Source organism: Panthera leo, chromosome A2, assembly GCF_018350215.1.
Source record: "Panthera leo isolate Ple1 chromosome A2, P.leo_Ple1_pat1.1, whole genome shotgun sequence".
NCBI lineage: Eukaryota > Metazoa > Chordata > Mammalia > Carnivora > Felidae > Panthera > Panthera leo.
The window spans coordinates 46486446-46513387 of NC_056680.1; the positions used below are offsets into that span (position 1 = coordinate 46486446).

Here is a 26942-nt window from a genome sequence, read left to right on the forward strand (position 1 = left end):
CAGGTCACACCTGTGCTCATTTAAGCCTGAGCACTCCTAGAACGCAGACGGCAGTCCCCCGTTCCCTGATGGAGCAGCTGAGGCATGTGGAGACTAAACAGTGACTGGTAAGGGGCAGAGGTGGGACTCAGACTGAAGCCCATCTCTCTCACATCCTGTGTCTTCCTGCTGTGATGTAAAAGGGAATGCATGTAGAAGGCCAACAGAATCCAACTCTTCACCAAGATGGGAGCTGGAACCACAGCCTCCTCTCTGGACAGTTCTCTCACAGATTTTTCTAGACCATGGCTGCTCACTTGGGGCCGGGGGCTTTCTGTCTCTCCTTAGGCTTGGAAAGAGACAAGTTTGACAACAAGACTGTCACCTTTGAAGAGCACATCAAGGAAGAACACAACATGTGGCACTATCTGTGCTTCATTGTGCTGGTGAAAGTGAAGGACTCTACAGAGTACACCGGGCCCGAGAGTTATGTGGCAGAAATGATCAAGGTGAGCAGGAAGCTCCTGGAGGCAGCTCGCGCTGGGGCCAGACAGCAGGTCTGTCCTCACGGCTCACGGCCTGGTGCTGGGAGCCAGCGGGCAGGTCACACGGCAGGAAAATAACATCTCACGCTTAATGGGCCCTTATCATAGTTCAGGTATTAAACTCTAGAACTTTGTGCGTCCTCTCAAGTGAACTTCAGAAGCACCGGGCAGGTGGTATCATCTACACTTTAAAGGAGGAAACGGTGAGGCTCTAAAAGGTTCATGCGCAGCCACCTAACTGGGACTGGAGTTTTCACCTAGATCTAACTCTGTAGCCTGATTTCCCATCTCTGTGTACTCAGCCTCTTTTCTTCATTATGGCTGCTTTTCTGTTTTCTCCTTAAATAAGACCTGTCCCTAAGAGATAGCTTTTAAAAATGATCAGTCTATGTAATTCAGCTTGGTTTGTTTGTGTGGCCTCGGCCTACCCTTTCTGGGAGATGCTTCGCTAATCGTCATAAAGGGATCATATGACAGAGGAACTGGAATCCCAAATTAATCTTGTTGCTGTTGGGGAGCGTGACCGCCATGTCCTGGGAGGAGGGGGAGCTGCTGCAGTTTCCAGAGCACTCTTCTCAGTCCGGGCTTTGTGGAGGCACGAAACGTGTGCCATAAGAGTCCCAGGCCAGCTGTCCTTTCATACGTGTGGTTTCTGAACTTCGTTAAAACGTTCAGGGGACTCGGTAAAGTGAGGAGGCATGATCTGTGAAGTCTGGGGAGCCTTTGTGATTTGCACTAGCTCACTTGGGGGAGAGGGAGCCGTTAGCTCGTAAGAAAGACTACACAGTTCGTTGACTCTCCTTCCAGTTGCCAAGGACTTAAGCATTCAGCCCGATAATGAGTTACCCTAAATGAACCCTTCTGTGTTTTTTATGCAGATGTGATTTTAAAGCTTTTTATCTAAAGAAATCTCAGGTGATGTGTGTTCATATAAATATCATTGTATGCAGTAGATGCAGCCAGGTTCGTTCTTTTCTTGCCGGCAGGTCAGCAGTCACATGGTAATAGTCTTGAAAACCCCCATTTGACACCAGCTCAAAGGACTCTGGGTTCTGGAAGGCTTTCTGGGGATACTGTGCTGTCTGTACCTTTGCGGTCCTTAAAGTCTAATGCCATGCTTCTGAAACTCAGTGTACATACAAATCATCTGAGACAGGCTTGGAGTTTTGATTGTGATTCAGCAGGCACTGTCAGGACTTGAGGTGGGGCAGCTCCAGCAAGCTACCGGGGGGTGCCCACGCTGCTGGTTGGCGGGTCATGCTTGGAGTAGTGAGAACCTAACTGAAGAGACAAAACAGATGCTGATTTGAGAAATGATCTAAACTGGTGATGTGGGTGCTAAGGACAGGTATTCCTCATACTCTGTAAGCATTTAGCATTTTCTGTCTTGTAAAGCTCTTTCACATATTTTACTGTGTTTGTAATTAAAATTACCTTAGGTGGGGAACCAATCCGAGAGAACTTGGAGGTTCTCTCCAAGAGAAATCGATGAGGCTTGATAGAGGAGATGACTTTTAAGGGGTTTTGAAAGAGAGAGAGTCACCAATTAGCAGAGGTGGGGGAGGGGGAAAAAAAAACATAGAGAATGAGAAAAAGATGCGAGTTCCAGAATGCGGTCAATAGATGTTCTCTCTTACAGATGAAAGCCACGCTCAGGGTTAGGTAGCTTGCCCAGAAGGAGGGAACGAGGGATCGGGGACAGGACCACAGCCACGCTAGACAGTAGACGAGGAGGGAGCCGGCAGCACTGGGCTGGCCTGGGACGGGGCTGGTTTTTAAGATTAGGAATTCTGATGGTCGCCAGTGCAGATTTCCCGTTAGGTCTCCAGGGTCAGGACACATCAACTGAAAAAGTTCTCAGTGCCTTTCTTTTCCTGCAGTTGTTGATGTTGCCAAACGAAGACATTCTGTCAGCATGATGCTGACAGAGACTGGTCTGCACACACACATAAGTCGCTTCATTTGCATTAAGTCCTGTAATGCAGAGAGGAGAGGACCTCTAGTTTTTACCCTTTCCCGCATTCTTTTTCTCCCTCACTTTGTGTGCTTCTCTCAGAAGTGTTTGTGTCCTATCTTTAAGTCTTCAGGGTCCAGTTTTAAAGTTTTCTGTTAATCCCCTTACTTTACAGTCAGAGAAGATTCTGTTGCGCTTTTAGGTTTCTGTCTCAATCACGTAAAGGGGCCTTGTGAGCCGTCACCTAGTGAGGATTAAGTGCAGGAAGTCACCACCCAGCCTGCTCAGGGCCCACTGCTTGGCCATGCTTTGAAAAAAATCCAGCATTCAGTGTGCTTTCCTCATCCACATCATTCTTAAATTGTACAAGAACTTCTTGTCAAAAGACCTAAAAATATGTAGCATCAAAAGATTGTTAACTCTGAAATGTCAGAGTTGCTGAGGAACCAGACGTTTCGTGCCCTTAGCGAGGGCTCAGGAAAGCGTTAGATCCCCTGGCTGAAAGGCAGTGCCTTTTGCCAACACCATTTTCAATGGTGCCTAGTGTTAAGGTTGCACGCATCCCTGCTAGGGACTCCCCGGAGAACACTGGCCATGGGAGGTTGGGTACTGGGGGTGTTCGGCTGGAAGTCCGTGGGAACTCAGAGCTGCGAGGGGCATGCCCACATGGTGGACCCATTCAGTCATACCCTGCGGGGCAGCCACAGCCAGGAGAGGAGGTCCTCTGAACATTCCCCCTGAGGAGGCAGGCATCCTGCCCTCCACCCGGGGAGGAAAAGCCAGGTGATCTCTCTGAGAAGCCACCTCTATTACTCTGGGATCAAGGAGAGAGAAGGGCAGCTAACCATGTCAGAGATGGAAGAAAGAGTCAGCTGGCCGCTCACGTACTCTTTCACTTACCTCATGTCCCAAAAGATCTCAGTGAGACCGGCTCTTCTGGAACTTGGGTTTCTCAGGAAAACCACCTCTTGCCTACTGGCTGGAGGCCGGGGGTCTTTAGCTCTCCCTCAGCTCATGAATTAAGATCCCAGAGACTCATTAAGAACTGTGAAGTACCAGCTGCCTATAGACAACCCAAAAGCCTGGAGCAGAAGAGGCCCCAGGTGGTCAGTGCAGAGGGGGAGGAGCTTCACAGCTGCCCTGAAAACAGCTCCCTGCCAACAGGGGTGTCAGGGAGGGCGAATAGGTTTTCATCTCAAAAAACAAGGAAACAGTGTGTTTCTTGCCATCTCGGGAGGGGAAGAAGGAGCGTGTGAAGATCATGGTAGAGTACTCAGCACCCACATGTTCACCCACAAATTAACTCTCATCTAAACAGAAGAGAAGATTGTATATTCTCTTCTCTCTCCTTGCCCTCTCTCCTTTCAGTAGAGATGAGGCTATCCCTGGCAGAGCCAAGGCCAGGCTGACGCCTCCCATGAAGTCCTTCCTCCCTAAGCATTGGATTTGGAGGCAGAGAATCCAAGATGTGAGTTTTGACTCTGCTCCTTCCTAGCCATGTCGCTCCAGGAAGTCAGGGGACTTCCCTGACCAGCTGAATTACTGTCTGTAAGTGGGGTTAACACCACCTCACAGGTCCACTGGGTGGTGGGAATGAGATGAATGTGGGGAACCCGGGGGTGGATGACAGAAGGGCCAGATGGACGGACAGAGCAGTCAGCAGGGAAACAGAGTGCAGTGCTGACAGAGAGCTGACGCAAGCATCGCGTCCTACACTTCCACAACTGTGTAAGATGTCTTGGCTGTTGGCACACTGTTGCTTAGAAAAGTCAGAATGGGCATCCTGACTCCAAGAAGTTCCTCCCATGGAAAATTCCGGCTTCTTCATGGCTCTTAAATTTAACATCTTAAGTGCTGTTAAATGTTGAGATAGGACAAAGTTGACAGTAGCATTCGTTCTCCATCGAACTGGCCTCCATACTTGTAACTAAACACACAATCTGTGTGTCTAGAGGTGTCCTCCACTCACATTCACAGCCCAGGACCAGGGGTTCAGGTAACTTGGGGAGTGGCCCCTGAGTTCGGTATGTTGGGTTCTGTCACGACTGGACTTGGCTCCCTGGTGGATTCGTCCCTCGACTCCACACACGTGATGGGAGGTGGGCTGTAACCAGCGCCTCAGAGGGGAAGTGAGGCCTCCCCTGTGACTCTTTACGGATCGCCCAGTGTCACTCCTTCTGGAGATGCAATCTCAGATTCGTTGACTCAGGCCCCAGACAGAGCTGTACTTTCAGAGAAATGTGACTACGGAATGACCTCACTCAGCCCTGGCAGTTCAAAGCAAGAGAAGAAACCCTGAGTTTCCTTCCTCTCCCCATAGGAACTTGATTTTTGTGCCACCATGTGGAGTTTTAGTGATAGCCTTTTATGATAAGCAGTTTTATTAGCCCTGAACTGCATTCAAATTTTCACAGTAATTTATGTCGCACACTTTTTAAATTTTTTTTTTTTTAAGGTTTAGTTATTTTTGAGAGAGAGAGAGCACTAGCCAGGGAAGGGCAGAGAAAGAGGGAGACACAGTCTCCAAAGCAGGCTCCAGGCTCTGAGCTGTCAGCACAGAGTCCGACGTAGGGCTCAAGCTCATGAACCTATGGGATCATGACCTCAGCCAAAGTCAGACGCTTAACCCACCGAGCCACTCAGGCGCTCCTGTAGCACACGCTCTTTTTCAGTAATTCAACATTCTTTGATTTGTATCCACTGCTGACTGAAATGAGAATTTGTTAGTCCATAGATAATGACACAATCAGATATATTTAACCTGGATAAGTGATAAATTAGTTGTATCTTTGCCTGAAGGAATTTAAATACTGCACATTGGGCATGTCGTACATAAAAGATCACATAGATGATTCCCAGCAAAGATTCAGCAGCCCAATTTTCTGTGACAGTCAACCTCAGGAGAAAAGCCAGTGCTTACTTTGTTAAGCAGAATAAGTTATTCCTGAAAGTTAGAAACTCCAGGAATATTAAGAAGGAAGATTGGTAAAGACCAAACTATAACTTAAACTATACAAGTACAGATTTTATTAATGAAATCTAGATTTCCCCTCTGTACTTGGAATTCTACCTTCAAAAATAAGTTCTACTTTCAGAGTTGTGTTTTTGAGTGAATTGCAGGGTGATAAGAGAGAATGCTGTGGGTCTGATTTCAACATCCCCTGCTACCTGGAGCTGCTCCTGACCCTTCTCTTCTCCCATATGGCATGTTAACTGACCACCGGGCCAGCTGGGGAGAACCCTCTCCTACCACAGCCTGAGTGTCCTAAGAAAGGCTGCTTCCAGAGGAGTGGACTCTGCTGTGCTCTGCCGTAACAAGACAGACTGGATAATAACTCTGATAACAGGCCATGTTTAATCATTACGTACTGAAATAAATGCTTTGCACACATGATCCCAATTACTCCCCATAACAGCATTGTAGATAGCACCATTACCATTTACAGATGGGAAACTGGGGCCCAGAAAGGTTGAGAAGCTTCTGCAGGGTCACCCTGCTAGGAAGGGCTGGTGCTGACAGAACCCACCCTGGGGCTGTCCTGACCTGTGCATATACAGTGTGGTTTCCGTCTGCGTTGACACGCAGCCCTCAGTGTCAAGAACCTGCAGCTGTTGGTCAGGCTGAATCTGGTTTTCCTGCCTTGGACTGGCTCATCCCCCAAGGGCCTCCTTCCATCCGGGTGGTGCTGAATTAGCCACCTTCAAAAGAGGCAAGGCCCAGCAAAGGCCCCAATGGGGGTAGGGAGAAGGGTGAGGAAGACTGACCCCCTGGGTGATGCTGAGTGGCTAACGCATAAATCAACGAGATAGAAGCTCTGTGCAGTAGATGAGTGTTAATTCCCTGAGCTGCCGCCAGCACAGCTAGTTAGGGAACCCCCTTGAGTCGAATACTACAGGGGGTTATAGGAATGACGGGAGTTCAGGAAAGGCAGAGCCAACTCTTGCGAAGGGTGTATCTGAAATTACGTGTTAATTCTAACTCGGTAAAATCTGATCAACCTCCTTACCCTCACCTGAGCCTGGAACAGGGAATGCTCATTCCTTTCGTGGCCATTATTTGAGGGGGGAGAGGTGTCTAAGGTAAAGGGGAGGGAAAATTCACCAGAACCATAGACAGACGGGCTTCCACACCCAAGTGACTCATCTGAATGGTTAGAACTCCCTGATAATTAGAATGTCTGATCCATCATCCTTTAAGCCTGGTGCTGACTTTTTCTCATAGTGAGAACAGACCACGCTCTCCGTCCCTCCCTCCCTCTTCCTCTCTCTCTGTCTTCCTCCCTCCCTTCCCCACACATGCTCTCACATACTATTCCACTAGAGATTTCTCAATTTGTTCCAGCTTGTATTAATTCACTTGACCTCTTCAGAAACTAGTTGTATGGGGATATAAAAGCAAAGAAACAATCTTCTAAATCAAAAGTAGTGTCATGGCAGCTGGTGAAATGCTGTTAGAAAATAGTGCCTTCTTTCACATAGGAGGAGAGAGTCCAGGAGCCTCCATTCCTGGAAAATGCTTTGCTGAAAGCCCTTTTCAATTTGCATCAAAAAACTATGTAAGAGGTGGCTCAGTCAGTTAAGCATCCGACCCTTGATTTAGTCTCAGGTCATATGTCATGATTCATGAGATCAAGATCCGTGTGGAACAACACGCTGACCGCACAGAGCCTGCTTGGGATTCTTTCCCTCTGCCCCTTCCCCACTCGTTCCCACGATCACATGCTCTGTCTGTCCTTCTCTCTCAAAATAAAGAAATATACTCTTAAAAAAACATGTAAGAGGGAGATGTTTTTGCTAGAAAATACCTCCAGTTAAATTTTCCAAGCAAAGAAATTCTCTCAGCAAATAAAGCACTACTAAACATCGATGAGGAAATACTGTAAGAAGATTCAAAGCCATAGGGCATCTGGCCTTAGCAGATCATGTTGATCTGTATTAGCCAAGAAGACACAGGAAGCAAGCACGTCAGAAAGCAGTGTGTTAACAAGGGCAAAAGATCAGAATAGGAACTGAATTACCTACATGTCACCGACTTCTTTTAAGAGGGGAAATGACCCAAGTCTTGCACCTTTCTTGACCCAAGAGAGAGCCTTGGTGCTAGAAAATCTGCAGGCGGGCACTTGGCGAAGTGAGGGCAGCAGCTTTCTGCCCGAGGAGCTCCATGAAGGGACGAAAGGAAATAACTCGGGACAGAAATGGAAACCAGGAATTACTTGTGTTTCATAATCAGATAAGAGCGAGTCCGTCTGTAGGGAGGGAATGCTGGTAGTGGTCTTGTGAGCAGAAAAGTGAACGTAAACGTCAACCCGAAGGGTCTCAGCTCAAGGCAATGAGAAATGGGGAGTCCCTAGTAGCCAGGACTGAGAGTACAGTGCCAGAAGAGGTCAGCAGGCTGTGCACCCACCTCCCCACAACCACCTGCCTCATCACGTGCCAGGCGGGCATGTCCTGGCTGGTGATTGAGTGACATGGAAACCCTGTGCTTTCGTGCAGATGTGCAGTAGTGGATTCCGACTTTTTTTTTTTTTAATTTTTTTTTTTTTAACGTTTATTTATTTTTGAGACAGAGACAGAGCCTGAACGGGGGAGGGTCAGAGAGAGACTAGACACAGAATCGGAAACAGGCTCCAGGCTCTGAGTGGTTAGCACAGAGCCCGACGCGGGGCTCGAACTCACGGACCGCGAGATCATGACCTGAGCCGAAGTTGGACACTTAACCGACTGAGCCACCCAGGCGCCCCGGATTCCGACTTTTATTCTGGGATTCCGGTGAGGTTGCTGAGAGGAAGAGAGTGCCTTCATCAGTTCCAGGGACAGACATTTCAGTGCTGGTAGTGCTGCATCATCAGCTTCCCTGTCTAACCTGGGGGGCCACAAGCCTTGATTAAATGTCCCTCAGGCTCCGAAAGCCCTTTGCCGTGGGTGTGGATACAGCCCGTGCTGTGCTCCAGTACAATTCCCAGAATGCTTTCTGAAGTTAGCTGACACCATGGCAGAGCTCGAGAATATTAGAGCAAGGGAGAAGTGGAGAGGGATTTGGCATTTGCCGTTCGGTGGCTGGAAACAGCGTGTCAGCAGCACCGGACTCGCCTCCCAACCAGCCAGACATGCTCGCGCCCCACCCTCTGCACTTGAGCTTGGGTTTCTGTCCGTGGCGGCTGCACAGAGCAGTTGCTGAGCTATGATTCCCCGCCCAGGCTTATCACACGCTCTGCCCTCTAGTCTAGAGGCTAACAAGTCACCCCTTGCCCTGCTGTGCACTTCACGGGTGCTTGCTTCTTCTTACGAAGCACTTGGCATTGGGACCCTTGGTCTGCACTGACCTCCCAGCTCTCTCTGAATTTTCCACACTCTGACCTTCATAGAGGGTGTGCAAGGCACCATTGGTAAGAATGAGTGGAACAGAGCCATAATCGGAAAGGATTATCTATGCTCACTTAGAGCCTGTGCAGAATCTGAGAGAGGTATGTAGCAACTGTTGGATCATTCAGCTGAGGACTGCCTCCACCACTGGTGACAGTTTCCCCATTGTGAGCTAGTCCAGGGATGTATGTAGGAATTGATGTGTCTGTACACGCTTGTATTTGTATATACATATTTGCTCACATATTTCCCCCAACTCAGCAGACATGAGAAGTGCAAAAACGTATTTTCCTCCCCTCCACATACTGGAGCTGCCTCCTGCTCTTTCCCCCAGTACAGCGCCCACTGAGCTGCCTTCCTTGCCCCCTGCAGTCTCAGACGCCCTCACTGCACTTAGAGTGTAGTTTTCCCCTGAATCTAAAGACTGACTGTACCTGATACAGCTTACCTGACCACAAAATTACAGTATGTAATGCATATAACACAGAAAATAATATAGACTGTTTATTGGTAAGGCTTCTGGGCAACAGTAGGCTAATTGTTAAGTTTTGGGTGAGTCAGAAATCATATGCAGATTTTCACCTGTGGGCGTCAGCACCCTTAAATCCCTGGGATGTTCAAGCGTCAACTGTACATACGTTTAGGATTCTTTAAGATATCCCTTTATAATGAAGCCGGCTAACAAGTCACTAAGCAATGTGAGAATGAGGAGTTACTAGTATTTAGGTACGGTCCTATGTATGTGCACATTACACAAGTGGACAAGGCTCTGTTTCTCCTTTCACACACCCCCTTCTTCTCAGGGCCTTGGTGTGACCCCCATATAAAGTGAGAAAGTTGAATCAGGGTCTCTTAGGCCGTCTTAAGCATTGTAATTCAGCGAAGCAACTTGCAAAGCAGTGGTAGGAGTCCGTGAACTACTAAAGAGGGTCTCTGTCTAGAGCAGGGATGAGGGTGTCAGGAGGGAGAGAGGACGCCTGTGTGAACAAGCCGGTAAATCTTTGGGGTCAGGGTGCCTGGGTCAGGTCAGTAAAATGAGGGATTTGGAAAGGACTGAGGAATTTAGAGAGCCTGCACACAGCTGGTGATCTCTTTCACTCTTAAGAGCTGGAGCTCTGTGGCACATTTCCTCCAAGCCACTCCCATGTCAGTAACAGTGCCAGTGACTTGCCCCTCAGCTCTCACTGGAGTCGTATCAATGGTGAGGGAGATGACATTTTTCTCTTTTCTTGGAGTCTATCTAGGCAGGGCTGACCTTAAGGAAAACCATTTCAGGCAAGAGTTTGACAACATGTAGACCTATAGGATGACTAACACTGTTCAATGGAACATTGTTGTATACAAAGCAGCTTAAATACAACAACCTTACAATAGTGAGGTTTATGAGTGTATATGTATGTGTATGTATATTCAAAAATCCCAAGTATTTTTTCCTGAAACAACAGCAAAGAAATTTGGAAAGCTGTTTAAGTAGACTTATGGAGAAAGTCATGGAATCCAGAAAAGAATACAGGAAAAAAACAATAAAAATCGCTAAAATCCCATGCATAACCTCTGGGAATATTCTGCTAGATTTCATAGCTAACTGAAAATGCTGGGGAAGCTGCCGGGGCAAAGGGTCATGAACCAGCTTGACCGGGGGCAGGTTACCCTAAGTGTTCTCTATTAGGAACCTCCAGTGGGTCAGCCGTGCCTTGTCTGACACCGTCTGCCAGCCCCACCTTTCTCTTCTGTGTGGCCCCTGGCTTCCTCACTTGGAGTGGCAAGCATTGCTTTCTCAGAGTCTCATTGGGGGCCCAGAAATCGCTTCACCTGAGGGTCTACAATGACTTAAACCAGTGATTCTGCAGCTGGCTTTTCTTAGGGATTTCATCAGAAATGGGTGTGGTTCTCTATGCTGGCGAGGACCTGTCTTTGTTACACTGTATCATCCAAGAACAACTATTAACCGAGTCTGGGAAGGGTAAGTGGTCACTCCAGCCCAGCTGAAGATTATATAATGTGGCCTGCTTTGGTAATGTCATTCAGAGCTCAAGAACAGAACCACTCTGACACCTAAAGTTGGGAGTCATGTGGGTAACCTTCACATGGCTGTGTTGCCAAAAGAGAAATTCTGTATCTCTAAAATGGAATGCCGTAGAAAGGAAGGAACCTGACAGGGAGTCACTACACCTGGAGTCAAAATGTGGATTGCAGGGTTGACTCCACACTAGCTTTGAGACCTTAGGCTGATGACACCGATTTAGAATACTTTTGCATAATGCTTTCCAGCTTATGGGACACTTTGTCACACCCATTTGATCCTTACACGGTAACCATGTGGGGGTAGCCCATGATCTCTTTCTCAAAACACAGAAACGGAGACCCAGGTTGGTTAACCAACCCATTCACTGGTGCACTGTCTATAACACACTGCGGCACTGTGACTTCAAGTCCTGAGCTCTTGATTCAGGCTATGACTCTTCCTGATGACAAACTCATGTCACAGGCTGTTGTAGAAACACACCTGTGAAATGCAGGGATACTGTAAGTGGTTTGAGTTCACTGTACTTTGGGAACAGAGGGAAGTGTGGATCCTTGAATTTGGGACTGGCCAACAAATTCCAGGTGTGGGATCTATTGTTTTTAATAGACTTTATTTTTTATAGCACTTTTAGGTTTACATACAAACAGAGCAGAAAACACAGAGTTCCTGTACACTCCCCCCTCCCTGCCTCACTCCCACCCAGTTTCCCCTGTTATTAACATGTTGCATTACTGTGGTATGTTTGTTTCCATTGATGAACCAAGATGACACATTATTATTAGCTACAGACCAGAATTTACATTAGGATTCACCCTTGGTGTTGTACTTTCTATAGGTTTTGACACATGTATAATGCCATGTATCCACCATTACAGCAGCAAACAGAATAGCTTCACTGCTCTAAAAACCCTCTGTGCTCCCCCTGTTTATTCATCCCTCCCTCTCCCCAACCCCGTGATCTTTTTACCATGTCCATACCTGGGATCCATTTTTTAGTTTAGTTTTTTCTGAATGTATAATCATTGCTATAAATAGCTTTTAGAGTCATTGAGCATAGAGATCATTATCACCGTTGTTCACCGAAAGCAACAGATTTGGGGTTCTATTTTTTGCTGTGATTTTAAAAAAGTGAGCTCTACAGATTATTTTAGTCCTGTTCAGTAAAAAATAATCACCCCTCCCTACAAAAGGGGCAAGTGATTTAAGGTTTATTAAGTGTCCTATATTCCTGCTTTTGGAAAGTTAAAGGATGATCTTCAGTCCTCCCCTGCCTCCTCTGCGCTCTCATCCCCGGTGTCCCTAGGCATTCTGGGAAACCCTGGTGTGTCCTCCTGCTTGGTAAGCTAAGTAGAAACACACTTGCCGTCTGATCGAAAGGACAGTGTTTACCTTCTTTGATCTCCTCAGAGGGGACTATGAAGGAAAGAGAAGCCCCAGGTCTCTTTCTCCATCATGCCCCCACCAAAAAATGTCAAGTCTCCCGTCAGGCTATAAAAGAATAAAGGATTCAACAGTAAATGTTCCATTGTTTACGTGGTAAACTAAACAAGACTACCTGAGCAGACTTTCTCTGAGGAAGGTGACTGATTACCTCAGTAGTCTTTCTTAGAACAGCCTCTTCAGTTGAACCTGGGAAGAAGGAAAAAAAAAAAACTCTTCTCAGAATGATTAGCATTTGCATCATACAATCCAACTTCCTCTCCTCCTCCTCTCTGTCTCTGTGTCTCTCACTCACACACACCCTCCCTCTTTCCAGTCAAGGACATTTCAAGAGGTCAGTACCGCCCCCGTGTCTAAAACTTCAATGTTTGCCTTTGCAGGGACTTTTCCAACTTTACCTAGAAAAGAACTAACCAGAACTTTAGCACTTGTGGTCAGCGTGCTTCCGGCTGTGGCTTCAGTCAGTTTGTCTGCTCTGACAGAGGAAGCACTTGCTGTGACGGGAACTGCACGGGCTGGATTGTAGAAGGACCGGGGCAGACAGTGCCTAATGACATTGGTATGTGAGATGCCAGCAGCAAGGAAAGCGAGGGAAGCACGGAGGGATGTTTCAGACCCAGAGTGACAGATGCTGCTGACAGACGCTCAGTGAACCAACAGCCTCCCCCAGCCCCACCTTCCTGCGTGTGCATGTGCGCGCACGCACACACGCGCGCGCGCGCGCACACACACACACACACACACACACACACACACACACACACACACTGAATTCATGTATAAACAAAATGCTGCAGTTGAAGATGATTTTCTTTAAAAACGCAGAAGCCAGGACACTGAGACATATTTCTGATCTTTACTACAGATAAAGGTAGCATTCTGCAAACATTTTGAGACCTTCAGACTCTGACTAGCTGGAGAGCCCTGCGTGACAGGCTTCACTGAAGTCCTGTAGCATGCAAGCAAGCGTGGCATTTTGTATGAAGGTGTGAGCTCAATACAAAGTAACTGGATTCAGGTGTGCTCTTGGCCCCTCCACTAGTTATTGGGGTAGCCTCAACATTTTCCATCAGAGATTCAGATCGTCTACAGAGGGGGAGCGTGTCCGAGAGCAACCTCACCCTGCGTCCCAGCATATCCTCCTGTGCAGGGCACCCAAGCAAATGGAAGTTGAGAGAATAGTTTGGCTAGAATTGCTAATTTTAGCCACTAGGTACTCCTTGGTAATTTGAGATTTGACTTAACAGCTCAGGGTAATGTTTTAATTAAATTCCTGGCAATACCTAGAACCTCAGAATTGGGGATTTACGTACGTCAGTGCAGAAAAGCTAATAATACATGCCATCCGGAGTACCTGAATTTCTGCAGTCGACCTTGTTTCCTCTGGTTTAGGATTTTAGTGGGATTCCCCCACGTTAGACTTCATTGTTAGATAGTAGAGTTGGAGGAAGGCATCGAGGGAGAGCCTGTAAGGTGGTAGGTAACCAGTCACTATCTAGACCAGGAAACCCTTGTCCTAGCTCTACAATGAAGGATTCTCCTGAGATGCAGAATGAAGGTTTATCCCTGGGATCAGGGCACATGGCCCAAAGTGGCCTTAGGCAGCAAATATGACACTTCTTTAAAATCTTAGATTTTATTTTGAAATTTTGATTTAATTTCATGTTATGTCACAGGGCAAATTTTGAGTTCAATATAAAAGTCTTTTCCATAATTCATCATTGAATGATACGGACATTCTAAGAAAGATGCATTCTTTTCTGTCTGTGGCTTTATGTACTCCTTGGGAAAGGCCTTCATGCTCCAGGGTTACCGGTATCTCATGTACAGAAGCACAAATAGAGCAAAAACAAAGAGGATCTGAGTCCATCATCTTCTTCACCATGGAGACAAGTTGCACAGATGCCAGTAGCAGCCATCCTGATACTGGTCAGCCCCGTTCACTTGATCAGCAGGTTCTCATTAGGCACTCACAGCTCTGGAGTCCCTCACAAGTGAAGAACCATGCCCTAAGACCTGCCCCGTGACTGCAGGCTGTGCACTACAGCACCTTGGGGGCAGGGACCTGTCTTGCTTCAGACCCTCAGCACTCAGCCCTATGCCAGGCACAGAAGTGACACATGTTCAGTAAACAGTTGTTAGGTGAAGTTTGTGCCTCTTGCAATTTGTTCAAAGACTTCTCTGAAATCCTTCTGTGGGAGTCCAGGAATCAAATCTGCCAAAGACGGTGGGAACCTACAATGGAAAATTTCTTTTAATCTGTAGTCATTTGGTCACTTGCTGTTGGAATACAGCAAGAAACTGTTGCTTAAACTTTAATCTGTGTGCAGACTCTTGCATCGATTTTCTGTATTCTTTGGAAGACTTCATTAATGTGTGTTGGAAATGTGTGTTGTCTATTCTGTGGGGGGCTTGCTAAGCAAATGAACATAGGAAAAATTTGCAAGTCAGACTTGTGATGCACACTCTAACCAGTTTACACAGTTGAACATTAATTTGCAGGTCAGTAGTGAAGTAGCTACAGGTGAGTTCTGCCACCTGCTAAAGTAGTGTGTGCGTGTCCCTCTCCCCGCATCTGGGCAGGCGGGCTCACAGGGGCTCCAGGTCACCTCTTTGCTTCTCCTTCCCTTGGCCGCCCCCTGACCCAGGCCCTCTTTCCGTGCCCCGAGTTACTCCTGTTACGTGCATTGGTCTGTCCTACACCTCGATCACGTATTCTGCAGTCTGAGCTGCCCCCACTTCCATCCAAACTGGTTTCCTCCCTGGGCCAGCTCCACTTTGTTGAGAATGCCCTCATGTTTGCATTTAGTTCGGCCAAGCACTGACCCTTCAGGTCCATGCCTTCGCCCAAGAGACTTCCAACCAATCATCATCACTGCTGGTCAGTTCTGACTTTGGCCCTACTCTCTGCCACTCATTCGACAGAGCATAGCCTGCTTTATCCCATTCTTCTTTTGTAATGTGTATGTCCACGCTCATTAAATAGCAAGTGCTGTGATGGCAGAAAGCCTATCTCATACTCAGGTATGAAAGCCATTTCCACTTTAACGAGGTCCAGGAGGCGGTGACCATGTATATGTGGCTCACTGCTCTACCCTCAGCACCATGCACATAAGTGACCACTCAATATAGGTTGAATATGTTGTTTTTAAAACATGTCCTTCCAGAGAACTAAAATAATGCTTTAACTTTTTATTTTAATCCAAAGAACTAGCAAATACTTCACCTCAAAATACACTAAATATTAGCAGTATACAGTTCATCAACACCAGATAATTTTCAGGGTCCCCTTTGAAATACAGGGAATTTGTTAAGTCCCTTGCTCCCAAGGACAAGTTACTTTCTCTTTCAGGGCTCAGCTTGCTGCATTATAGACACAGCAATGGTGTTAGTGATCTCTGAACTCCTTCTTGGCATGACATTCTGTCATGTCCCAATGGACGGTGTGTCCAATATGCACCTCTGAGTCTGACAGTGTAAGCAGAACGTTGGATCTTTCCTCTTCAGCTTGTTCTCCTGGGAGGAGATCAGTGTGTGAAAATTTATAGCAGTCACTGTGGGTCCGTGGGGCGTCTCATAGCTGGGCTGGCCTTGTACGTGTGTGATCTTACTGCATTAGTGATTTGGGCTCACAGTTTCATCAACCCAGCCCACACCTTCTCCTCCCTCCACAGGCTCGTTCACCCTAGTGGCAGTAAGTAAGCACCAGCCACTGCGTCCTATGTGTGCCCTTTTCTGAACACTTAGGTTCATTCCTCATGTAGAGTTGGACACTGAACATGGGATGTTTCTTCAGTAGGAAGGTGTGCCGTGTCTGAAAGACACCAGAGCAGTGAATATAATCAGTGACAGGTTACCTTAGCTGCCTTTCAGTGGCAATGCCAAGCTTAAATGTTTTCACATATCTGTTCTCCTCATCTTTGCTCTAGACACACACAGAAAACTGATTATAGACATAGAAACAGCTCAGATTTTTAGGCTGGTCATCTTTGGAATATTTTATGGAATGGTCTTTTTGCCCATAACACTGTGGGGGGAGACTGATGAAGATGAACACAGGTTGATGTTGTTGCATGTGAGTGATGTGCTGATCACAGGGTGTTTGGTACAGTAAGGTAGAGATCATTTTCTCCTCAGCAATCTTTCTCAGCCACTGAGGCTCACCATTAAAGCATTTGCTATGAGGGCCCATGTAGGCAACAGAGAGGGTCTATCGTTCCTCCCTTCCACAAGTATTTATCAAGTGTCTATGATGTTTTGGTCACTATACTAAGGTAGTTCCTGCACTCATGATGCTGAAGGGCTAGTGAGTTCCTACTTACCAGACTCCCCAGATGTTTAAGCAAACATTTTCAAAGACATGTGATGCCATGTTACCAGTGTGGTATGCCTTCTTTGTAATATTTTTCAACTCGTTCTTACTTGACTTCAATATTGCTAAGTTGTCTTGGTTGCTGTTTGATACTTAGACATGTCTCGTGGAATTTTGTCTAAGTACGCTGATGCCTTCTGTATATGCCAGAGGTTGGCAAACTCCAGCCTATGGGCCAAACCCAGTCTGCTGCCACCAACACTCGCAAATAAAGTTTTATTGGAATACAGCTATACTCATTCATTTATGTATTGCCTGTGGCTGTTTTCGGGCTACAACAGCAGAGTAACTGTGACAGAGACCATATGGTCCACAGAGCCAAAGATATTTACTATCAGAAAATACTATACAGAAAAATTCTGCTGACCTCTGGTGTATACAAAGCAGCAATAACAAATTGTGTGTGTGTGTGTGTGTGTGTGTGTGTTGGTAGGGGGTGAGGGGATGGCAAGGTTTGTGTTAGAATGTCAATTACAATTTATCTTGATAAGTACAAAAAGGTCCCAGTCAGAAATGACACCAGATAGTTATGGAACTGAGTCAATTTTCTCAACCCTTATCTTGTGCTGATTAAGCTTTTACTATTCATTCCTGCCTCTCTGTACAGAACTTATCTATGATGCATACTTTTTAGGAGAAAGGCCTATGTGGGCAGAAGGAAGAGAGGTGGGAGGAGGAGTCTTGGCCCACTTGTTAACCAGCAGTGAGAAAAACTGTTTTCAGGTGTAAGCTGTAGATGTCAAAAGAAAGGATGGAGATGGACAGGAGAGGAGACTGAATGGGCCTTTCTTATACCAACTAATGGCACCTGTCAATGACGTCAAGCTGGGAGGAAAAGGAAACAAGAATAGAAATTTCCGTAAGCTCACAGGGGAAGTGAACAAGAAGCCCCTTCCCCATTTTCGGCCTCCTGACAATTCCCTACCAAGCAAATGTGCACATACGCATATCCGGTAAATGCCAGAACACTTGGGATCTCAAAATTCATTCCACTTTCAGAGTGTTTGCAAATCATTTTCCAAGTATAATGCTTTTAAAAATACACGGCACAGTGTGAGGTATCTAGAGCAGTCACATTCATAGAGACGGCAAACAGAATGGTGGTTGGCAGGGGTGAGAGAGTGTTTAATGGGGCTGGAGATTCACATGGGGAAGATGAAATTCCCGAAGTGTAGAGGGTGACGACGGTTACACAACACTGTGAATGCACTTAATGCCATTGAACTGTACAGATAGAAGTGACTTAAATGGAAATTTTTATGTTCTATATATTTTACCACAGTTTTAAAACCCACCACTCGTTAGCCAGGTCACGCAGTGGCTACACTCCTATTTACAGATTGGGGAAGCTGTTCGGAAACCTACCTTCTCCCCTGCATTTAGTTCTAAAGGGACTGCTAAGAACTGAGGATTCAATGATAATCAATTAAAAAGGTATTAACTGAATGGTGTTGTAACATGCACAGCACATTAGTCCTGGAACAGAGAGCCTAATGAAAGACAGCCCAGAGACAAGACGGCGTGGTAGCATCGCCTTTCTCATCTGTACTCTTGGAAATGACTTTTTTTTTTAATGTGGATTCTAGGAAAGAAACCTTGACTGGTTCCCCAGGATGAGAGCCATGTCCCTGGTCAGCAGTGACTCTGAAGGGGAGCAGAATGAGCTGAGGAACCTGCAGGAGAAGCTGGAGTCCACCATGAAGCTTGTCACTAACCTTTCCGGCCAGCTGTCAGAATTAAAGGATCAGGTAAAGAAAAGAAACCCCATCTGCCCGCAAACACACATGCGCGTGTGTGCCAGACACTCACTACCCCCACTCACTACCAGACACACCAGATTTGACGAGGCGAAGTCGTCAGTAGTGCTCAGGTTAAAGTGCTGACGTTTCCACCATGTGGATGTAGAAGAGGGATCCGGGCCACGGAGAAGAAACTCACCTGGTCTCCCCATTTCCTTTCCACACCCCTTCACTGCCCTTTCTCAGGATGAGCCCCTGACACTGTTTCCAGTGCTGCTAGTGCAAGGTTTTAACGTGAAAAACAAAACCAGAAAATGGGAAAATGCAAACGACTTCAGGGAAGTGCTGTACAGAAAACATAACCTGCAAAGCCATACTCTTTTTATTTCACTTACTGACAGACTAAAAGCTGTTTCTAGTTTTGCTTTCTAGTCTTCAAATCTATCAACTCTTCACCCAAGATATTTAGATTCAGCATGCTGGGATAAACCATAGTCGTGGTAGAGCTCCTTCTGGTTCCTTTTTTGGCCAAGTCCTTATTGAGTGACTACCACAGTGCAGGCATTATGCCAGGTGCTAAGGATAAAACCACAGACAATATGGACCCATCCCTGCTCCCTACAGAGCTTAATAATCTACAGAAGCACTACTCCATCCTGCTCCCCATCCATCCATAAGGTAAACACTGGTCCCTTTAAGGAAGTGGGAGGAGGGGGAGATTTGTTCCAAAGCCTGTGTACTTTGTTCCTCCTTCTGACCCCCTTAAAATGAACACTCACACTGTTACCCAGTGGTTATCCACTGATGGGCTGCAGCTGTGGGTCAGGGACTTGCACCTGGGTGGTGAGCAGGTGCTGTGCTGAAGCTGACTGGGATAATCCAGTACAGACGTGGGAACAGGTCAGCATCCTGTAAGGGTTTTTTAAAGCTTTTTAATCAACTCCACGGACAAGATGATAAATTTTGCACAGCAGTAGTGATCAGGCAAGGCTTCCCTGGAGCCAAGTTGCAAGATCTACCCACAGGTGATTTTCAACCCTTAGGCATACAACCAGTGAACACCCCGTCTGAAATAAACTCTTCTTGGACTTGGTTTGCAGAGAACTTTTAACAATTCTACTTGGAAATGTATTTCTTTTCCAACTAAATTATTCCGAACTATGCCCCCAGACACCATTTGTCCTCAAAGTTCTTTTCTTTGGCCTGTGTTAAGATGTGAATAAAAAAGACAAATGGCCACAGAACGGCTTGGTTGTGAAAGCTGTCTCTAGCGCTGAGCGTGGTAGCCACCTAAAATGAATAACCTAGAGGAGTAAAACCAGGAAGATCTAACTCGATTCCCTTGCTTCCTATGTCACAAGCCTTCTCCCCATCCTGTGACACACTTGACAAATACTGTAGAGAACCACACTGGCTGTAGCAAACGTGCTCCCCCTGCTCCTGTTTGCCCCCCTCAAGAGTGAGGCGAACTTGTTAACACATCCAGCAGTGCTTGCTCTAGTTCCTGTCCCCCTTTTGCGAGACCTGTGGCTGCGAGAACCTTAGTTAAATCAACTGTTGTAAATAAAAACCTTAGAGAAATCGATCTAATACAGACTTAAATAAAGGAACTGTCGAGCTCCTGTCACAGGTGTGGGGTGGGCCGAGGAATTAGCAGGAGGTGTCGGAGGTGAAGGAGGGCACCCAGGACCATGGCTGTCCTGTCACCTCTCCCCTCCTTGTACGCAGGAGGGTAGTGAGGCACACAGGAGGCTCGTAGGAGGCCTCTCTGGCTCTCTAGGACACTGCCAAGGCTGGAACTCCTGATCCTCCCGTCTGGGTTTGATTTTTGTATGCCACATATATTTTTGTTTTCATTTGTTTTGTCACTGTACCCTGTCTGCCTTTCAGGTTGTTTAGATTCTTACTCTTAAAAAAAAAAAAAAAAAAAAAAAGCCTTTAAAGTTTCAGAAACTGCATCACACACTTAAACTTCTTGGCGTTGCCATTTCACACAGCTGTGCATAGCAGAAACTTGGCATGTTTAAAAGCCGAGGTAGAATTGTTTCTATTAAACCTACATTTTAGCTTAAACAAGATATGTGGAACTTGATTGCATATGGACTCGGGTTCATTAAGCAACATTAAAGCCAGTATGGTTTAAACTGCTTGGTTTTGGCCCTTTTTATATTTTCTGTTTTAAAGTTGGCAGTTGGACCCACCCCTCAGAGAGCCCTTCCCCTGTGAATGAATATAAACTGTTTTTTCTTGGAAGACATTATAACCTAAAAAGAGGTATGAGGAAACCAGTAATGTATTCTCCAGTGCCTTTACGAGCATTGATCTGCTTAGGTTTTAAAAAGGTGCCCAGGAAAAATTCAGCACAGCTACTTTTATTGGGGAAATGTGTTTCTTTCAAAAGGAGTTAGTCAGCATTTTCTTTTGATTATGTAACTTCTAACAAACCTTTAAGCCATTTAAGAATCAACTTAGAAATTTTGAATTTTATTAAATTTGGTGAAATAGCAATCAAAGATTTTTTAAATTGTTCTGCATAAAAAATCATGCAGAGATGTTAGAGAGTGGTTGGTTCTTAAATGGCAATTGTAAGAATTCCTGCCCTCTGAGGGAAGCAATTTTTTTGAATTAAAAAATAAAGTCCAACGAATGATTAATGAGCAAGAAACTCTGTGATAGATAACTTTTCAAAATGGCTATGAAAGAATACCATTCACTGGTAAAAGTGCTGGAAAACACAAAAATTGCTTCATCACTGAGATATTTTTTTTGATCTTCTGGTCCAAAAAGCGGCATAATGGAGCAATGATAGTTTAAATGTGAATGTCTTTGGTTTTAATCTATACTGCTGTTGACCTCTTTGGTGATTTTTTTCTTAAAATACCAATTTGAGGAGAAAAAGTTCTTGTGAAGGATAGAAGTGAAAACCTGGTTGGCCGTGTCACTTATCCTACTCTTGCCAAGAGCGGTTGATTAGAATTGCTATTCTAAGTATTACTTTAATGATGCGTCTCATTTTGAAGCTTCCCTCCCAAGAGGTTCTGAATACTAAATGTGATTCTCTTACATTTTTATTCCAAGGAGGAGAACTGATGTAAGAAGCTACTTTTTTTTTTTTTTTTTTTGGCATGTTTTCTTCATAATGCAAAAGAGCAAGTATCGAGAGAAGGCTTCACTTTGTTGAAAATGTGACTGGCTTTGTATGGGACAATGACCCTTATTTGTTGTTATTAGGAATACAAAAAGTGCTTGAAAACTCAGATCACATTAGCATGTTACCGTGTTTGGCACTTTTCATGCCAGAGGGTTATCTGGTGAATATTAATTGCTTAAGGAAGGGAAAATAACAAAAGAGGAGTATAACTGCCTACAGTTAGAAAACGGAATATTAAAGTTTACTCAGTGCCTCTGTTCCTTACACTGTTCTGGAACCACGAAAGCAACTGCCCTCTAGGGGGTCCTATAATCTAGCAAGACAGACAAAGAAATAGACTGGACAGAATGATACCGCGTAAAAAGTGGAATGACCCACCCAAGACATGAATACAGCTTGAGGGAGCACAGAGAAGTGCCATTGAGTCCTGTCTGAGGCTCAGAGTAAGGAAGGACTTGAGCCTCCAGATTCTCCTGTCTTACCAGTAGGTGACTTTTGTGCTAACAGAGGAACGTAGTCGGGGTCCTCCTGGGAAAGGAAGCAGCATGAGCAAAGGCATGAAGGCGCATGGCATGCTCCAGGAATGGCACTGTGTTCTGATTAATTCAGTCCATTCTTTGAAACACCATTTAGGAAATAGAATTGCGAGGTGGCGCCCTAGGTTCTGGGGTTAGAAAGATGCATACAACCTGTTCTCTTCCTACACCTAACAGTGTAGAGTGGGAAACAAGATGCATCTGAGACTTGCGTTGCGGTTTTTTTTGTTTTTTACTCAGTGTTTTAGGCTCATTGTTAGAAGCATGGCTGATTTTAGAGTTTCCTGGCTATTTAGACTCTGAGTATCCGAGACCTTGACAGGTCCAAGACAGGAAAGCAGTTTTTCGGACTCAGGAGATGTGTTAGAAACCAGATCGTGGCATCCACGTGCTGTTGGTGAGCAGTCAGTCCCTTGCCAGCCTTCTGTTGTTGAGGCCAGTTAGTGTTTTCAGGAAAGATCTTTCCGATGTTTGGCTGCATCTGATTTGTAAAACTGCAATATTCTTTGCCTCTTGTTTAGACTGAGTCAAAAGAAGGAATGCTAAAATTCAAGCTAGTTTTTATATTCATATAGATATGAAGAAGGCGGCTCTTTCAAATGTTTATCCTCCGCTAAATGGGAATCTTCAGAATTTTAAACATATCTATCACAATGAGATCTTTCACGCTATCCCAAATAGATTTTTCAGTATTCACCTTGTGTATATGGTTACCTTAGGTCAGAATCTGATGGATATTTTTATTGAGTCAGTTTTGCTTCAAATATCCAGAGAGGATACTCCAAGAATATGAATGTTTCACTTTGGTCATTACTTCCATTTGCTTTGATAAAGGGAACAACAACAGATAATATGCTTTAAAGATTATTATACACACACACGAACAGTTTATGTGTGAATTATGTAGGTAGGTAGGTAGAACTGAGCTCATAAAGCCAAAAGTTATGTGAGAATATGCACTAATGGGCCAGGGAAACTTAACTGGCTAGCAGTGTTGAGCTTGGTTTTTTACAGGCCAGATTGACACCTTTGTTTTGTTTATCGTCGTCATTGGATTATGCCCACTGTCACAAGGGCTAAATCCTTTAGCAGTTGCCCTCTTCTCATTTATTAGTCACTTAAAAGATATTCTGTTTAAAAGGCCATGGTTGATCAAAACAGAATTCAGATAAATTTGTGTGCCTACTGTGTACTCAACTGTAGAGAATCTTTTCTAGGATCTTAACCTTCTTTGAGAAAAATGATGATATATGGACCCAAAATAATTTTTGGGGATGTTCAAGAATATGAAAATACACCTAAAGTGATCTTTGGCCACTTTCCGAGATAACCAGTGGAAAGTTCTTCTGAAGCATCAGTGTGGTCCCAGACCAACAACATAACCGTCACTTGTTACTTGTGAGAAGTGCAGATTCATGGGTCCTACCCTAGGCCTACTGAATCAGAAACTCTGTTTGTGGGCCCTTTGATCTGTGTCTTAACAAACCTTCTGGGTGATTCTGGCTCCTGCCAAAGTTAAAGAACCAGTATTCTACGGAAACAGAAAACAAAATTAGATAGGTATATACTAGGTACTTGAAATTACCAGGAATAGGACTGCCTGAGTAAATAATTTGGCCACTAACCTACAACCAGTAGGGAGTTTTAAGGTTTAAGAGGGAGGGTGGGCCATGTGATCATTATCTTAGGAAGGCAAACCTAGAAAGTTAGAATAGGACCAGCAATGAGGTGTCAAGTGATAGTTGTAGACAGAAGTGGGAAGGGTGGTGTGCCCATCAGCTTAAGACTCGTCTGTTACAGGAAATACAGTTGTAGAGGCTTTTATATTTAAGAGCATGACTGAATAACCAACAGATTGAAAAGAAAAGCTGATTTAACCCACAGGTATGAACACATATGCAAACATCTCAAATGCAAGTAATTTATAGAAAAATTACAGAAAAAGTTGTAATAGCCAACTTTCACGGTTGAAAGGCCTCAGTAACTTTAAGCAAATATTTAAATAAAGTAGCCATCAATAGGGCTTGAGGCCACCAAGATTCCTAAATCCATTAGAATGCTTGAGATTGTTAACATTGGATTCCCTCTCTGGGTTAACTGCCAAGGGGAAGGAGTAGGAGAGTCAAAGTGTGTGTGTGTGTGTGTGTGTGTGTGTGTGTCCGTCCGTCCGTCCCCTTCCCTTGGGGGAGAGGGGGAGGATCTAAGGGATCATACTGTGAAGTATCAGACAGTAAGATTATTGCATTACTGATTATATTGTAATCTAATTGTGAATTTATCCCATGTGTCAAAATCAGGTTCTCTTTTCTCAGCTGAATCTGTGTAGTGGAATATATAACACTTAAAAGATTTGTCATTCATCTAGAGAAACTTTAGAGGCTAGCTGGAATATCCTAGTTCAATTCTTTATAAAAAGCTACTTTTTGCAAATACTCCTTGTAAATGCCCAGTATCAAATCCAGAGCCAGGACGCGCCGGGTTAAGAAAAATGTTAATGCAGAGAACTAAATGTGCCCTAAACTACCTGGAACAGAGCTAGCTGCCCATCAATATGAGACGTGATTTAGTTCAGCAGCCAAATGAATAGTAACAACCTCTTGTTTGGCGTTTTGAAAGCACTTTTTCATTTGACCCGTGTTAGGAAAGGTCGTTCATGACCTTAAACAGTCCTGGGTCTGTGGGTGGCAAAGAGTAGACCCCAATGAGTGCCAGAGCACTGTTTATGGCATTTAGTCACTCTGAATCTCAGTGAGATGTGAGGACATTCATTTTCCAAAGTGAACTATATAATTTTTTTCTCTCAAACCAGGTTTACTCTGGCATCATTGAGTAATGGAATCAGGAACCCTTGAAACTCATGGATCTAATCCTGCCAAACCTAGAATTCTCAACACACTGCTTCTCTTGATAGTTTGGTGTGCTGACACCACCATACAAAGCCACCAATTTCCAATGAACCTTTCAATCATTTGGAAACGGATTTGATAAACAATCAAGAATCCTGTGCTTTTACCGTTTTTTGTTTCCTTATGAACAAATAGCAACAGTTCTGAATGCCACATTGCATGACTAGGTCACAGAATTCCCCATTCTGCCTAGGAAGATGTCCCTTTTGAAGTTCTGTGTGTTTGATTTAGTGACGGTACACTATTTGTAGAAAGTGGGTTTCAGTATAAACCATAACCACAGAGGTAAATCTATGGTTCAGTATATGATCTGACGTACAGGAAGTGTCTGGGTCTAATGATGAAACTTTTTAACTTTCCAGATGACAGAACAAAGGAAGCAGAAACAAAGAATTGGTCTTCTAGGACATCCTCCTCATATGAATGTCAACCCACAGCAACCAGCATAAGCAAATGAAATTAAGGAATCTTATTTACCTTTTTTAATGATCATTAGTGTGGGTATGGCTAATTAGTTCTGATTCACCCACAAAGATTACAGTAATGCTTAGTACATTTGTAAATAATCAGTTTTATACTGTATGTATATGATTGCTACTCTAAAGGTTTGGATATATGTATTGTAATTAGAATTGTTGGCATGATGAAATTTCATTTGTGCCAAAAATATTAAAAATGCCTTTTTTGGAAGGACTAAAGAAAGCACCTGATTTGCACTTGAACCAGATTATAGATTTAAACTATATGACATGTATTTTGTATTTAAAACTAGAATAGCCAGTATTTATGTTTTTTATAAAACTGTGCAATACGAATTATGCAATCACAATAAATTTGTAACTCCTGAGTGTCCTAAAGGGAGTGCACATCTTTGAAGCTGGTGTGTTAATACTATGTAATAAATGGTTAAATATCAAATGATGCTGCTGCCAAAATCATATTAATAGTGAGTTTCAGGCCCCTGGGCATTTTGTACCATGTAATTATCCTGTGGTGATACTGTTTCTCGTTGCTCGTGGCATTAGTGCCTCTGTCTCATAGTGACAGTGCTCCAAGTCAGCATTCATTTTGAGAAAAGCAACTTTAGTTTCAAAGATAATTTTAAGCTTCTGAACTGATCATTTAAACTATTTCTTTAAATAAGAGAGCTAAATTAGAAGCTCAGACTTTAGCTTGTGAAGTTAATGAGTTTTTTAAAAGGAACTTTTGATGCAACGTTTGGAAAAAATGCACACTGCTGGCCAATCAATGTCATCTCCCAGGTGAATTTTGGTGTCACATTATAAAGAAATGAATAATTGATGGTGTCTAGATTATCTAGTCCAAACAGTAGATTTTCTTCTTCATCTGAACCAACATGCTATAGTAGCTAAGAAGTATTAAAGTATATACATCCATATAAAGAGGAAATATCATCTATCCCATTAGAACTCCTAGTTGAACACTGACATGTTATTCTCGTGAAAGAGCCACGTTTTGGTTTTATTTCCTTGTCACATGATTTCTTTCCTTGATGGGTGAAAAGTATGAAAGGAAACTTTTATATCTGTCGCCTAGTTTTGTACATGGATCTCATTTTACAAGAGAATCTCTCTGCAAAAAAAAAAAATTTAAAAATGTACTGAAAGCAGAGTTCTGAAATGAGTCAAGTTTGTAAATGCATATATAAAAATAAATATTTAATGATGCAGAATACAGTGGCAGACTGGTGGCTTTCATTTTGGCATTTCTTTGTGTCTTAACAGCTATTCCAATTACATATTTTCTTTGGGACCAATTTAAAGTACAACTGGTTTGGTCACCAGATTAATTCAGAAGATGCTTACCTGATTAGTGAGAACTCTGAGGAGATCTACTTGAACCAACAGCAAGGAGCACTTAATATGAGGTTCATTCATTCTTCTAGATGAGTGACGGCCAACCAGGCTGTC

The 26942-nt window shown here is 44.4% G+C and overlaps 1 protein-coding gene across 2 annotated transcripts in view; it reads left to right on the plus strand.

Annotated features, from left to right (window-relative positions):
* Nucleotides 1-26704, plus strand: part of ITPR1 (inositol 1,4,5-trisphosphate receptor type 1) — a 327875-nt gene extending 301171 nt beyond the window's left edge. For both annotated transcript variants that reach the window (XM_042930020.1, XM_042930021.1), the window contains 3 exons: nt 328-488; nt 18266-18427; nt 25374-26704. In XM_042930020.1, the coding sequence (XP_042785954.1) occupies nt 328-488; nt 18266-18427; nt 25374-25460 (410 nt within the window). In that variant the 3' untranslated portion in view covers nt 25461-26704. The remainder of the gene's footprint in view (nt 1-327; nt 489-18265; nt 18428-25373) is intronic.
* Nucleotides 26705-26942: the final 238 nt, after the last annotated feature.